The 14,171-nt window shown below is 39.1% G+C and overlaps 1 protein-coding gene across 4 annotated transcripts in view; it reads left to right on the top strand.

The window, feature by feature from the left end:
* Nucleotides 1-1,361: 1,361 nt before the first annotated feature.
* DCUN1D1 (defective in cullin neddylation 1 domain containing 1) overlaps nt 1,362-14,171 on the top strand; it is a 31,270-nt gene continuing 18,460 nt past the window's right edge. Inside the window, exons 1-2 of one of the 4 annotated variants that reach the window (XM_030328984.1) lie at nt 1,362-1,494; nt 13,062-13,278. In XM_030328984.1, coding sequence (XP_030184844.1) covers nt 1,492-1,494; nt 13,062-13,278 — 220 coding nt within the window. In that variant the 5' untranslated portion in view covers nt 1,362-1,491. Of the gene's footprint in view, nt 1,495-1,683; nt 1,800-2,476; nt 2,778-3,787; nt 3,861-13,061; nt 13,279-14,171 lie in introns of those variants that run through there. The other 3 variants (XM_030328985.1, XM_030328983.1, XM_030328982.1) reach the window with 3 other exon arrangements.

Below are 14,171 nucleotides of genomic sequence, written 5' to 3'. Positions count from 1 at the left end.
CTTGGGTGTGGTCCGGCTTCAGGCTTGGTGCATGAGGCAGATCTGGCCTGTCTTCACCAAGCTGTTTACCCAAAACCTAGCAAGGAGCTGTGGCGGCCAAAGATTTGTTTTGGTAGAGTTCTGGGAGCTCCTGATACATGGCTGGCTCCAGGAAGTGTTAAGTGGCCCTGGGAAGTTGCCAAAGAAGCTCTGATGCTTTGATAAGAACTTCAAAACTGTGAAGTTGCAGGGTTGATCTGGTAGCTTATGCCTGTGTTGGGGGGACAGGGGTGTTGGTAAGGATAGTGATAACAGGTTGATTCGAGTTGGTTCTTTTCTGAAACACATCCAAACTCTTGGCTCAGTCTTAGATGTGATTTTCTGATTATGTTTGTTTCATTACCTGTTTTCTTATTTCCTTCCTTCATGTGTGAAAGTGTCTCATCTCTCCAACTGGATAGTCAATTTCTTAAGGGCAGGGACCACACTCCAAAGAGTGTTTTGAACTCCCTTCAAGCACATTCCCGTATTTGACCCCCAACTCAGAACCCTGGTATTCTCAGCCTCACCTGACTTAGTGCCAAGAATAGGTCAAACCTGGACAGTCCACCTGGAGTGACGTCAATCCCCTCCCCGCCCCCCGTCAAAAAAAAAAAAAAAAAGTTCCACAGTTACCTCCCAAAACTTATCCTAGTAAGGTTGAACTGAGGGAATATTTAGAGCAAGCAGTAGATGTTGATACTGCAACTTCTGCCACTAGTTGCATGCATGGGGCCTTCTCAGTCCTTCTGGCTGAGAGCTCCAAGGCCACTCCACTGGTTTCTCAGCGGACACTTAGGTCTGGGAAGAACCTGTGCCATAAAGGACATTACCGCTCCCATGAGTCTAGACTAAGTTCTCCTCTCCTCTCGTATGTCCACATGGGGGACCTGATACAGTCCAGGGGCAACTGTGGGGCAAACAGGAAAATACGAGGTGGAGGTGTTTTCACTATTTTCTTCCCTTTTGAGGGGTGGTCTTGATGGGAAGCGGTGGTTTGGGATGGATCTAGCCTAGCCCCTCAGTCCTATCCCTTCCAGTCTCCCCCATCTGCTCAAGTTACTGAGCAGCGCTCATCCTCTCCTCGAGTTGGTGTACCGGCGCCGTCCGACGGCGGAAGGAGCGCGTAGGAAGCGGAGGTGGGTGTCCTGCGGACCCCACCCCGCCGGAGACCGCCAGGCGCGGCGGGAGGATGTCGGCGCGCGGAGGGCGTGCGTCGCCCCCCTGCCCCGCCCGCGCCCCCCGCCCCGGGGGACCCCGCGCCCCGGGGAAGCCCCGCGCGGGGCGCCGGACGCCCGCCCCAGTCCCTCCGCCTCCCCGAAGCCCGGGGCTGCCTCCTCGGGCCGCGCCGGGGCCGTCCCGCACTGCGCATGAGCGGGAGCCCGGCAAGCCCGTGAGAGGAGCCGCCGCTGCCGCCGCCGTCCATTCGCTGCGGAGCCGGAGGAGGAGGGGAGAGGCCTGGAGGACACCAACATGGTGAGGCACTGCGGCCGCCCGCCCGCCCGCCCCGCCGGCTGGGGGCCGGCGCAGCTGCGCACCCCCGCCCCGCCGCCCTCCGCCCCGTGGCGACCCCGCCGCCCCGAGCCTCCGGCCCGCGGCCTCCGTCCGCTCTCCGGCGGGGCTCTCCTCCCCTCCTCTCCCTTCCTCCTTCGCCCCTTCCCGCCCGGGCGCCGCCGCTACGCGAGAGCCGAGGAGGCGGAGCGGAGCTGGGCCTAGTCGGGAGCCCCGGGAGTTTGGGGCGCGGGGAGAGGCCCCCAGTGCCCCTCGCCGGCCCGGCGCGGGTGAGGGAGGCGTTGGGGCGGGGGGAGGGGATGGGGCAACGGCCCTGCCCTTGCCGGGCCCCCTCGCCGGCTCTATTGTGTCTGACCGGGGTCCGGGGTTCCGGGTGAGGAGCCTCCCCCCGCCCCGAAGCCGGGGCTTCCCCCTCCGCCCCGCCGGCGAGAAGGAAAGACTTTCCCGGCGCTCCTCTCCCTCCTCCGCTCCCAGCTCCAACACCCCTCAAGTCTCCAGGCAGTTTCGCTTGGGGCGGGGTATTAGCCCTTTTCCTTTCTGCATCACCTCTTGATGCGCCCCGTGCTTTTGGAAAAGGAGAGTTTAACTGGCCAGTTGGTGGAGGTTATAGGCGCCTCTCCGCTGAGAACATGAGAAACCGCTGAGCTTAGGGGACGTGGGGCGGGGGGGGGGGGGGGGGGGGTACGGAAGTGCAACCTGTTCTCGTTTCATGAAATTAGGAGAAACAGACTTGCTACCTTTTGAGCACATGTTTTATTTGCTTGGGGTGGGAGGAGTAATTGCTTTATTATGCCAGTTAAAGACATTTGTGATTTTTTAAAAAACAGTTTGTCAAGTTATTCCCCCTCTTCTTTTTTTGTTTGGAGAAAAAAATCGTCTTAGCAGCTTGAAGAAGTGGTAGTCAAGTTATCTGTTTACATTTTGGTAATCATGTAAATAACTGTTTCATTCTCTGTTTTTTAGAAGTGAGGTTTGGCATTATAGTCTGAGCATGAGTTGAATTCCATGCAGGTTACTGTATGAATAGACAGTAAAAATGATATTGTTGTCCTTTTGCTCCTGGGGAACATAAAGGCCTCTTTGAGGAGGGCGTATGTGTGTGTCTGTGTTAAGGGAATGCCCCAGTATCTTTGCTTTTAGTTGGTCTTATTTCTGCTGAATGACACTTATCTAGCCCCAGCCTCCAACTTAGCAGAATTTTGGTATCATGTACGGATATGTGGTTATACTTTGTCATATATTCAGAGGTAAGTTTCATGAAAATTTGCCATTTGTATTTGTAAGAAAACTTTGCCGTGAAGTCCAGGTTAACGTTTAGAGTGATATTGCAGTGTTGAAAGATCTGCTGGGGCATCTGAACAGTTTCTAAAATTTTTAAAGTATTTTGATGGTCAGAGACGTTACTCCTGAAGTTTCCAGGCTCTTGGCATGTAGATGAGTAGTAAGTTTGAAGTAATGAAATGTAATTGCCCGGTGAACACTCTGAGAGAGCCCTGACATGTGCTCTGTTCATAATACTCTGTAAATCATCAGCATCCTCTGGAAACAGCTCTTGATAATGCTCATCACCTGTTCAGGAATTCAGGATTCATGTGGTTCATGCAAGAGTTCAGCTTGGATTGGAGCTCTTAAGCTTCTCTCCTTTTGTTAATATTAAATTAGCTAGTTTTGGAACTTAGCCATAACTCATCTAATTATACCAGTAGTGGCAACGTATCACTAATTTAAAACACTTTCTGTGGCTGAACTCCGATCATGTCACTAGAATTGTCTTGGTATGCCTTGTTAGTTAGAAACGAAATCACCATGTTCTCTAATAGAAGTTAGGCCATAAGAATTTTGTAGTTAAGTTTTCATCATAAATATATAATTGTTTCTTAATAGTTTTTGGGCTATTGTTTTTCTGTGTATTTAGCTAGGCTTATTTCTAGAAGGCATATCGTCAGTTCTAGGGCAGGCTTAAATGATGGGATATCTGAAATATTTTGTATAAAAAAATTGTTCAGTTAACCTGACTACTTAGACCAAAAATAACCCCAAAACGTTAGACAATATTCTATTACTCCTGAAAATATTTTTAAAAGTATTCAAAACTTCTAGGTTGTTTTCTTATTTGTAAGATGACAGGATTGAATTTGATGATTTCTAAAGTTCTGTTCAGCTAAAAATTTTTATTCTAATTTCTGTTAGATGTGTAAAAAGTATGTACTTTGTAACCTACTAAATTTTTATAGATTCACGGCATCATAGTAGGAGTCAGAACTGGTTCCAGAGATCATCTGTTTTACTCCTTTTCCCTTCTACAGAAGAAGAAATTGAGGATCAAGGAGGTTTTGATTTTTTTGTTTGTTTGTTTGTTGCAGAACTGAAACTTTGCTCCTGGTTTACTGTTTCCCCCAGTATTTGTAGTATATGTAATCTTTTAACTCACATGAAATCTAGAGAAATTGTGAAAATTGGATTTGAAATTAAATTTATTCATTTAAGCAGAGGAAAATCCATGTATTATTAATGAATATGTTAAATAACAAAATTCAAATGGATGACTAATGGATGTTAATTACAGTGCTTTTAATGGCTTTCTAAAAAATGTGTGGACTTTGAAATTTAAGATTATATTTTCAATAAATACAGAGTTTATGAGTCCAAATGAATGTAGCCCTGTTTAAGGTGTCTGTTTAGAACTTGTTTCACATTGTTTTGCATAGGCACAAGTAAAGGAGGGTCTTAATTCATTTCAGTAATTATTTATTGAAACACTGTGTGCCAACCACTGTTCTGGGAACTGGGAGAGAGTGTGTGTGTGTGTGTGTGTGTGTGTGTGTGTGTGTGTGTGTTTCACTGAAAAGATGAAAATCCCACCTCTTGAGAGGGCTACATTTTAGTAGGAAGACACAAATAATAAACATAGTATATCTTTTTCTTCTATGTTAGAGGGTGTTAAGTGCTATGGGAGAAAAGCAGTGTTAAGGAGGGGAATTGGGGGCACAGGGGTAGTGGTGTCTGCACCAGTGATGAGGTGAATTTTGAGCAGACTAGGAGAGGAAGGATTAAGCCATGAAGAAATGTGGTAGAGAGAATTTGAGGAACAGTGAGACCAGTGACTGGAGCATTGTGTATGGAGGAAAAGGGCATATTGGGCATTGGAGCTGATGCGATCTGAGCGGGAAGGGGTGGAAATGGGCATGGTTGGGAATTGTAAGGATATTGGGTTTTTACTCCAAGAGAAATGGGAAGCCGCTGAGAGATTTTGAGTGGTATGATAGACTATTTCTGTTCTCCCATAGTGTCGGATTACAATATTGTAGATAATTATTTTTTAAAGCAACCCTTATTTTTTTAAAACAACCCTTTAAAAAATAACCCTTATTATAGTTTTCTTTACCATGTAGCTTCTGTGTAGAGGGTTTTGAATTCTGTTTAAGATGACTGTCTCATCTTTAATAAAAACTAGTTGACCATTGAGTTTACCTAACCATGCTAGTTAATAAAAACGAAACCTCTTCCGTAGATTGTTTTAGAATGTGTTCTAGTAGTTTGTACGAAGTTTAATAACTATATGCAGAAAATTGGACCTTTGGGGAGAAAGAAGGACATTAACATTTATTAACATTGTGTCTGCTAATCAGACAATTTACAACTTATTAATCTCCAGTCTATGAGGTGGATACTCTTACCTCCTTTTAATGTATCTGGAAATGGAGGTTTACTGGTTCTAAATTATTTGACCAAGGTAAAGAGCTAGTATGTGGCAGAGCATGGTTTAGAAGCCTGGTCTCTGATTAACATACTTTGTTTAACCCTCCTTTTTTTTTTTTCTTTCTTTTCTTTTTTTAAACTTAGCAGGCACTTTTTCAGTATAGGTGTGAAATTTTTGATTAGTTTCATTCTTGTTTCTTCCCTATCATATTTTGTAGTGACCTAGTTTTTTTCTGTATCAAATGAAATGATCTGATGTAAACATCTAAGTAATTGAAAAATTAACACTCTTTTGGTACATACAGTAAAAAAGTTGAAAGTAAAATTAACTCTCGTGGTGGTGGTTTTTTGTTGTAAGTTTTAAAAAAGCTGAGCTTATTTCAGTCAAGTGGCTGTTTCCATTATTGCCTTATAGGTTGGGTCAGGCATAATGAAAATCTGTGAGAAAACTTCCTTTTAAATTTCAGTGTGTGGTGTTCAAGTTGTGATAGCATTAGCCATGACATTTGATGAAGAGACATAGTTCCAAATAGGATTCAGTTGCTTTGTGGACACAAATAAGCTCTTGAATAACCTGCTGACTGTCTAGTTTACCTACTCATTTTAGGTGTACACACCCCACCTAAGAAAAAGCAAAAACAGAAGAGAAAAGTGCCAGTAAAGCATTTTTCATCACTTTATTGAATCCATTTTTAAGTAGTTGATACCTAATCACTAACAGTGCTTAGACTGCTTGTTTGTATTGTAAAATTTTAAGAGAGATCTACTTTGAGTTCTTTAAAGAATTCTGTTGCATTACACTTTTGAATCCCTCAACACTGAACATGGCATTCAGCAGCAGATAAATTGCTGAAGTTCATGGCCCATATCTTTGTTATATTAGTGTATTTTCATTTCAGTAAACATTTAGAGTGCTCATTTATTATTCATAGGATTCTAATATTTTTGGATTTAGGATTTGAATAGATACCAGATCTTAGAATTAGGAGATTTCATTTTTCAAGGATCATTTATTCTCTTTATGAAACAAATATCACATGACTTTTTAATGCTAGTCATTATTATAAGTTATTTAACTATGGAATTTTTAAAATCTTATTTAATTCATTCTTTGTTCTTTTGTTTTGTTTTTGCCTGAGTAATCTTTTTGTTAATTCGAGATTTCTTTAGAGAAGATGTTTATGGAGAGGAGAAGTAAGTTTAAATTAGCTACCTTGACTGCTTGTTAGAAATTCCAGTAATAAGATTGGGAGAATCAATTGAAATATGATGGCTAACACAAGTATTTTAAGGGTGTTATTTCTATCCTGTTCTAGATAATCAGGATTTAACAAAAATAACTTTTTAATAGTCAAAACAGTTGCTAAAATCAAAACATTTATTCCATTTACAGTGGAAGTCATCTTTTGAATAATCTTTTAATTCTTAGGTGAGGAGGAGAAAATTCTTTAAATTTATATATTAAAAAAATTTTTTTTTTTTTTTAAATTTTAAGTAGGCTCCACCCCCAGTGTGGGCCTTGAACTCACAATCCTGAGATCAGGGGTTGCATGCTTGACTGAATGAACTAACCAGGAGCCCCCAGAATACTTTTTTTTTTTTTTAATTTTTTTAACTTTTTTTTTTTTTTTTTTTTTTAGAGACAGAGACAGTGTGTGAGCAGGGGAGGGACAGAGAGAGAGGGAGACACAGAATCCAAAGCAGGCTCCAAGCTCCAAGCTGTCTGCACAGAGCCTGATGCAGGGCTTGAACCCACTAACTGCGAGATCATGACCTGAGCTGACGTTGGACACCCAACCAACTGAGCCACCCAGGCACCCCAGAATACTTTCTAAAAACCTATGAGGAAAATCATATAGAACCAAACAAAATTTAGCAACATACAAAACCAGTTTGAATCTTACAAATGTACTTTCTGAAATGCTTTTTACAGTGACTTGCTATTATTTGAAACATCATTGACTACAGTATTACATAGTATATTATTCCATGTTTGATGTAGCATTGGTATAAGCACCTCTTAGAGAAGAGTTTGTCATTGAAAGTACAGGAAGGTTTTTGGATGAATGGTAAGAGGCATAGGCCTAACCATAAATAATTATTCTAAACTGCAGATTATAATTTAAAATAATACTGGTTTTTGTTTTGCTGAATATTTGAAATTGTACTCATTTGCTTATATTCTGGGGGCATAACCTATACATGTATTTGTATTTTCTCTGGGTTTCAAGCCTTGTCATTGGAAAAGGAAATCCTGAGTTTCAGTGCCCCCCCCCCCCCAGTTTTCCATCTTTGTACATTTAAAGCTGTAGATTGTGGTTATCTTTAAAAATAGACTATGACATGACAATAAACATTTTTCTTCCTGTTGAATTACTTTTTTTAAAAAATTAACTTTTCTTAAAAAATAACCCATCACCCTCTTCTCCTCTCCTTAAAAACTTCTAAAAGGGAAGTTTCATCCCTAAATTAGCCTTTTAGTTAGGTTGTGAGGTAATACTTAATGGACAGTTTTTTAGTCAGAATGCAAATTGTTTACATTAGAATGGGGAAAGGTCAATTGATTACTTATTTAACTTTTCCATAAAAATAGGTGAAGAAATCCAGCTCACAATTCCCTTCCTCCTTCCAGTTCACACATAATTAGTCAGTGGTTGCACTTTTGCACTTTTTGTTTTCTCTTTCACTTGATGATAATATAGAGTAAATGGAAAGACTGCAAGCCTTTGAAGCCAGGCACCATGGTTTCATTCCTGGCTCCACTACTTTTTATAGAAGTCTGTCCTTAGATAAATTGAACTCTGAGGCTTAGTATTCTCATTGGTAAAATGGAATCAGTGATAACGACCTTGAAGGATTGTTAGTAATTTAAATGCCTAGCACAGTGTTGGCACCCACTAGGAACTCAAATGTTAGTTGCTAGTTTTCTGATTATGATTGTTAATCATATTTTTCTATTTGCATACAATTATTACTTTTTCTCTGGAGTATTCTTCATGGACTTGAAAGGACTCCTTACCATATATGTGCCAGGTACAGTTCTAAGAGTTTAGCCTGAATTTACGTAACCTTCACACCCTGTTTACAGATGAGGAAATTGAAGCACACAGAGAGAGGTTAAGTAATTTTCCCAAAGTCACACAGCAATTAAGAGGCATAGGTGGGATTAAAATCCTGCCAGTCTGGTTTGAGAGTCTGCACTACTCTACACTAATCATATATTGCCTCTCTGTGCAGGTAGAGGGGAAGAGGATTTCTAGCTTCTCCTACCTAGATTCTTAGTCTGGCTTTCCTGCAGAACTTTGCCCCTAGGTGAAAGTCTTCTCCAGGAGTGGGTAGTCTCATAAGTTGAATTGATTTTTTTCCTTGCACTTTTGACTTCAGACCTGTAATTTTATGGAAAAGTTTTTCATAGATGAATGGTTTGGGATATGGGTAACGTTTGGTTATATCTGCTGAATACTATGTATCATACATGGAAGGTATGGTTTTTCTGGACTTAAACTAGCTCTTCTAAGTTTCAGGTGAAGTTAAATTGTTAATCAGATGGTAAACCCATGAGAAGCTATACACAGCTGTTAGAACTATGGGTGATCATTACAGTGTTTTGATTTTTTAAAGCATGGTCTTTGGGAGCTAGGTTCATCAAATCCTGAGAGAACTAGAATTGAGTTAGAAAACTAATTCATTTAAAATATAAAGACCTTGGTATTTTTCTTTTTGGAGTTCAGACTGAATTTGAAACTTTAAGGGTGAGAAGTTGAAAATTCAGAATAATAGATATAAATGTGTTTTAATTTTTTGCTTAAAAAATATCGCTTAAAAGCATTTCCATTTTGGAATTTTTAGGACTTAGTTGACTAGGAAATACTTCTACATGTTCATTATTTTTATTCGTGGAAATAATAAGAAGAATTTCTTAACATCGTGATCATTGTTATTTTTATTTGTGGAGCATTTCTGTCTCCATTCTTCTATCGCTATAGACTTTATAGGATCAGTGGTAAGATGTACTTGACTACACGATAACTTGGCTACGTCCAGAGTATTGTGTTTATTGTTTTCCAGATAAACTGTTATTTTAAATGTGATTCATAAATTTCTTAAAAATTTTTTTTCATACATTGAGTGAAAAAAATTGCAGACGTGCTGGATTTAAGTATTAAACAATATGTGTTGATTACCACATTTTTTATTTTGGAAAGATGAGCAAATAAGTGCTTTTTACTGTCCAGATTATAGTAATATTTCTAACTTTGGTAACCACATACAATTGTAATTAACTTTCTGTTACAAAAGACAACACTTCTTTTTTTCTATTCCCCTCCCCTCTCTCCTCCCTGCCTCCATTCTCTCTCTTTTTTTGCTAGAATTAAAAATAATCAGAATATATCCTATATTTCATACATTTTACTTATTTCAATCTTGAATTTCCTTGAAAATTTGACAATATTTAGATAATTTTCATATTTGAGTACTGAAGATTGTATTGTCTCATCTTATTTAATGCTTTATCTAGTGTGTTCCTTTTAAATAAATCTTAAAGTGAATGACATATACTTATGAGTGCTGAATCATTGTAGTTGTCACATGTTTTTGCTCTTAGGAAGATCCCCACTGCATTTGTAGTAGAAATAGAGAAAATCCATCTGTTTTTTTCTTTTTCAGTTTTCTGTCCACCCTCTTATCCCCTATGAAATAATTTTCTTTTTGCTGGCTAAATACCCTTTTTCTCTTCCTTAAGTTGATAGAAATTTAAACCTTTGATGCCATACTCAAAATCAGAAAACTTTGCCTGGTACTCCCATGTAGCCTGGGAAAAAAAGTAGGAGTGTTAGAGGGCTCTAGAGATGTGGGAAGGGGCAGCTGTATGTAGTACACTTTAGCTTTACTGTAGGACAGCCTTTGAGATTACGGAATTGAGTGGATCTTCCCTAGTAGAGGGGAAACACATGCTTAAGATTGATTCTAGGCACAGAGAACTGAGAGAAAAATGGTAAGAGTACATTTTAAGTACAAAAAGGGAGGGTACTTACCAGACTTTGCAGGAATGGAATTGCTTATTGCTTCTTGGCCTATCAGGAACCCATCCAGTCAGTTCTACACCAGGTATCATTCATTAGCCTTTATGGTGTTGAAAGTGGATAGCTGCAGCCCTTTTTCTGAAAATGTATTGATATTACCCCACATACTAGAAATTTAAACCAGTTAAAATAGTTTAATTTACATGTAGGCATAATTTATTACATATAATTTTTTTTCAAATAAGATACGGAGTTAAATGATTCATTTGTATAATTTTGTTACTAGTTTGGGTAAGATGATTTTTTATCTTTGTTCCCCCAATTTTCTAATATCTGGCACTATGGCAGGAAGTCATTATAAGCTGAACAGTTCTTTTTGGCTTGCAGAAGTGACTTAAGCTATAGTTCTCCTTGCTCTCTTCAACAAAATTGTTTCAAATTTCAGAGAGCAGAACACTGAATTTAATACTGTATGATGAAACTCCAAGTAATCCTGATTATTTTTCTGCCTCCAACTTTTAGGAGAATGGGAAAAAGTTAATACAGAGAGGTTAATTCAGGCTTAATTAAAAAGCAATTTCCTGGATGTGGCCTGTGTACTTCCAGGTTAATTTCCCAACACTTTGTACAACATTATACAGTGGTCACTGATGATCGTAGTGACCGTCAGATACTTCCCTGTTCTTCAAAGAAGGATTAAAACATATGTCAGTATACTATATCTCTCAAGGGAAAAAAGCATACTCATTTTAAAAATAGTTTTTAATAACAAATCAACGTGGTTTCCTATAAGACTGGTATCTTCCTTGGCATTTGATTTCATTGTGGGTTTGTTGCAATTGAATAATAAATCATGAGACATTTTTCAAAAGCAAAGAATCCAAGACATCTGAGAGATGGGTTGTATAATGTGGTACAAATTATCTGGTCTCCAGAGTTACTACTAAAGTTATACTAAAGTTATTACTTTATTAGAGTTATTACTAAAGTAACAGGAAGTTAGTGAATTTGTAGTTTCTTTAATGGAGAACAGAGGTTGAAATTTTAATCTGTAATCCTAAACAGTAACATATTTACAGAGAGAGAAGAGTGTGGCTGACAAATCAGACTCCAGGGCATAAACAGTTTTAATACTGCAAGACATGGGGTTGGTTTTCATATTTGATTTTACATATTCTTATTTTTACTCTGTAATAGGTGGAAATATTTTGCAGGAATGGAATTGCTTATTACTTCTTGGCCTATCAGGAACCTATCCTGGGTTTAGACTTTGGTAGTCTTTTTCAACGTTTATTTATTTTTGGGACAGAGAGAGACAGAGCATGAACGGGGGAGGGGCAGAGAGAGAGGGAGACACAGAATCGGAAACAGGCTCCAGGCTCTGAGCCATCAGCCCAGAGCCCGACGCGGGGCTCAAACTCACGGACCGCGAGATCGTGACCTGGCTGAAGTCGGACGCTTAACCGACTGCGCCACCCAGGCGCCCCTGGTAGTCTTTTTCTTGAAAATCTCAAAGGGCTTATAAATATGTACAGCATGCAGTGTGGTTTATGGAAAGATTACCAAGACTCAGATTCATGACATCTTTCTGTTCATGTCCCATTTCTACTAATAATAACCTGGGTGATTTTTGAACAAATTCCTTAACTTTCTGGGTCTCTTTTCTCATCTGTACAATCAGGGGATTGAGGTTTGTGATCTATCAGTTTGGGCTAGATCAAAGATTCTGGGGTTCTCAGATGTGTTGCTTCATCTACAGAACAGTTTCTATCTATTAATGTGTGTCCTACTCATGTGCTTTTTTCCCCTTCCAGTAGTAGCTCGGCAGGAACCCAAGTATTTTGCTGAGAGATGGTGTTAAGGACTTGGTAGGGGGGAGAATAATAGTGAGGAGGCTAAAATTGCACAGGAGTAGACCAGATTGGGGTGGGAAGGGAGGGAGAACGTAGTTCTTGATACTGGGAGAGTAGTGGGTCTAATTGCCCTGCTTTATGTTGCTTAGGGTTCAGGTCAGATGAGAAATGAATCTGTGTCAACATAAGGCAAGTGAGAAGAGGTTATTACAGTATAGAGGCTATTTGGAGAGTGCCTCTGCTAGGCTCAGGCGGAAGGAAAGAGGTGATTCTTCCAGGGGCAAAAAGGAAGAATTCTATTAAAAATTACCTTCGTTGGAAGGATCCAGGGTACTTGTTCATATTTCACTGCTTTCTATTTGAATGCAAATATGAGGAAATTCTCTTGATAATTATCTTGGTTCCTGAACACCGCCAGGAGAAATGTAGGGTACTCATATTTCGTTGCTTTTTCACATTTGGTAAAATAGCAAGAAAACAAGGGGGCGGGGTTGGGAGAATTGTACCCTCTATCCTTTATAATGGGTTTTAGGACTGCAGCTAACACCTGTTAATCTCATTGTTCCCTGGGGTCCATGACTGTTCTGGCTGGCTAGATAATGTCACTTTCTTCCCCAACACTCCTTCTGTATCCCTTTAGAGCTTTGTGCTTGGTCAAGATTGTGAGAGTAGCTGTACTTCCCTTCTAGAGCCTTTATATGTGATCAGGATCCACCTTTAGGAGAAATGTAGGTGGTTGAATTTCCTTTACTTTTTAATTTTTTCTGTAAAATAATACCAAATTTTGTGTTTCACATTAAAAAATTTGTCTTTTTGATTGACAGATCAAAAATAAATCTCAAAATATTTTAATATTTTATGAGGAAAAGTATTACTAAGAATGGTCAGCCATATAGAAATATTTAGTCATCTGTGATTTTACGTAGAGTTTCAATTTATTTTCTGGTTTCAATAGAACAAGTTGAAATCATCGCAGAAGGATAAAGTTCGTCAGTTTATGATCTTCACACAATCTAGTGAAAAAACAGCAGTAAGTTGTCTGTCTCAAAATGACTGGAAGTTAGATGTTGCAACAGACAATTTTTTCCAAAATCCTGAACTTTATATACGAGAGAGTGTAAAAGGATCATTGGACAGGAAGAAGTTAGAACAACTATACAATAGATACAAAGGTGAGTGCTTATGACTAAATGTTTTGAACCAGGTTTTCCACAGTTGCATGCTTCTTGTGAGGAATCAGACATACATAGAATATAAATTGGGTGGATGTGTTCTACAGAGCTCTGTAGATCTTAGAATTACTTCAAGAGAGCTGAGAGAAATTACTTTCTTCTTTTCACTAAAATTTCTTCTTAGCCTCTTTATTTCTTCTTCCCTTATCTTCCCTCTTTTTTTTATCCCCCATGATCCAATTTGAAAATAGTGACTGGGGGCCTGGATTTTCCCCCTCATTTTTATAAAACTCAGCTGAACCAATTTTAAGAAAACCTGCATAATAATTTTAACAACCTTTGAAGAATTATATTCACTTTTAAAAAGTTAAATAACATATAATGAATAAAGAAAAAGTTAATAGTTTCTCCTTCTTTATTTTCCTCAGGGAACCAATATTTAATAGCCTGGTGTAGGTCCTTCCACGTCTTTTATGTTTATACAGAAATAGTGTACAGTTTCTTTCAAAAATTTTCCAAAAGTGAGATGTTTTATCCTTAACTCACCCCCCAGAGTCAAAAGATATGCGTGTTTTTTATTCCTAGAGATGTTATAAAATCACATACAACCACACACTATATGAGTGCCTCTTTCTCCTTTTATTACATTAAAAATTTTTGCTTTCTGATGAGTAAATATCGATAATTGAATTTTTTCTTTAATTTGGACAACAGATGCGTATATTGTTGAGATTGGGATTGAATTGCAGAGTTTACAGTTTTTCTGATTTTCTCTTAAGAAATGATTGTCATAGTAAAATGAACTTTGCTCTAAGAAAACAAATTCTGTACATAACAGTGTTAATTTATTGAAACAATTTTTGTTAATGTTTATTTTTGCAAATGAGCAAGCG

This window comes from Lynx canadensis, chromosome C2, assembly GCF_007474595.2.
Source record: "Lynx canadensis isolate LIC74 chromosome C2, mLynCan4.pri.v2, whole genome shotgun sequence".
Lineage (NCBI taxonomy): Eukaryota > Metazoa > Chordata > Mammalia > Carnivora > Felidae > Lynx > Lynx canadensis.
The sequence above is the reverse complement of the archived record's forward strand: the minus strand, read 5'-3'. Positions and strand labels throughout refer to the sequence as shown.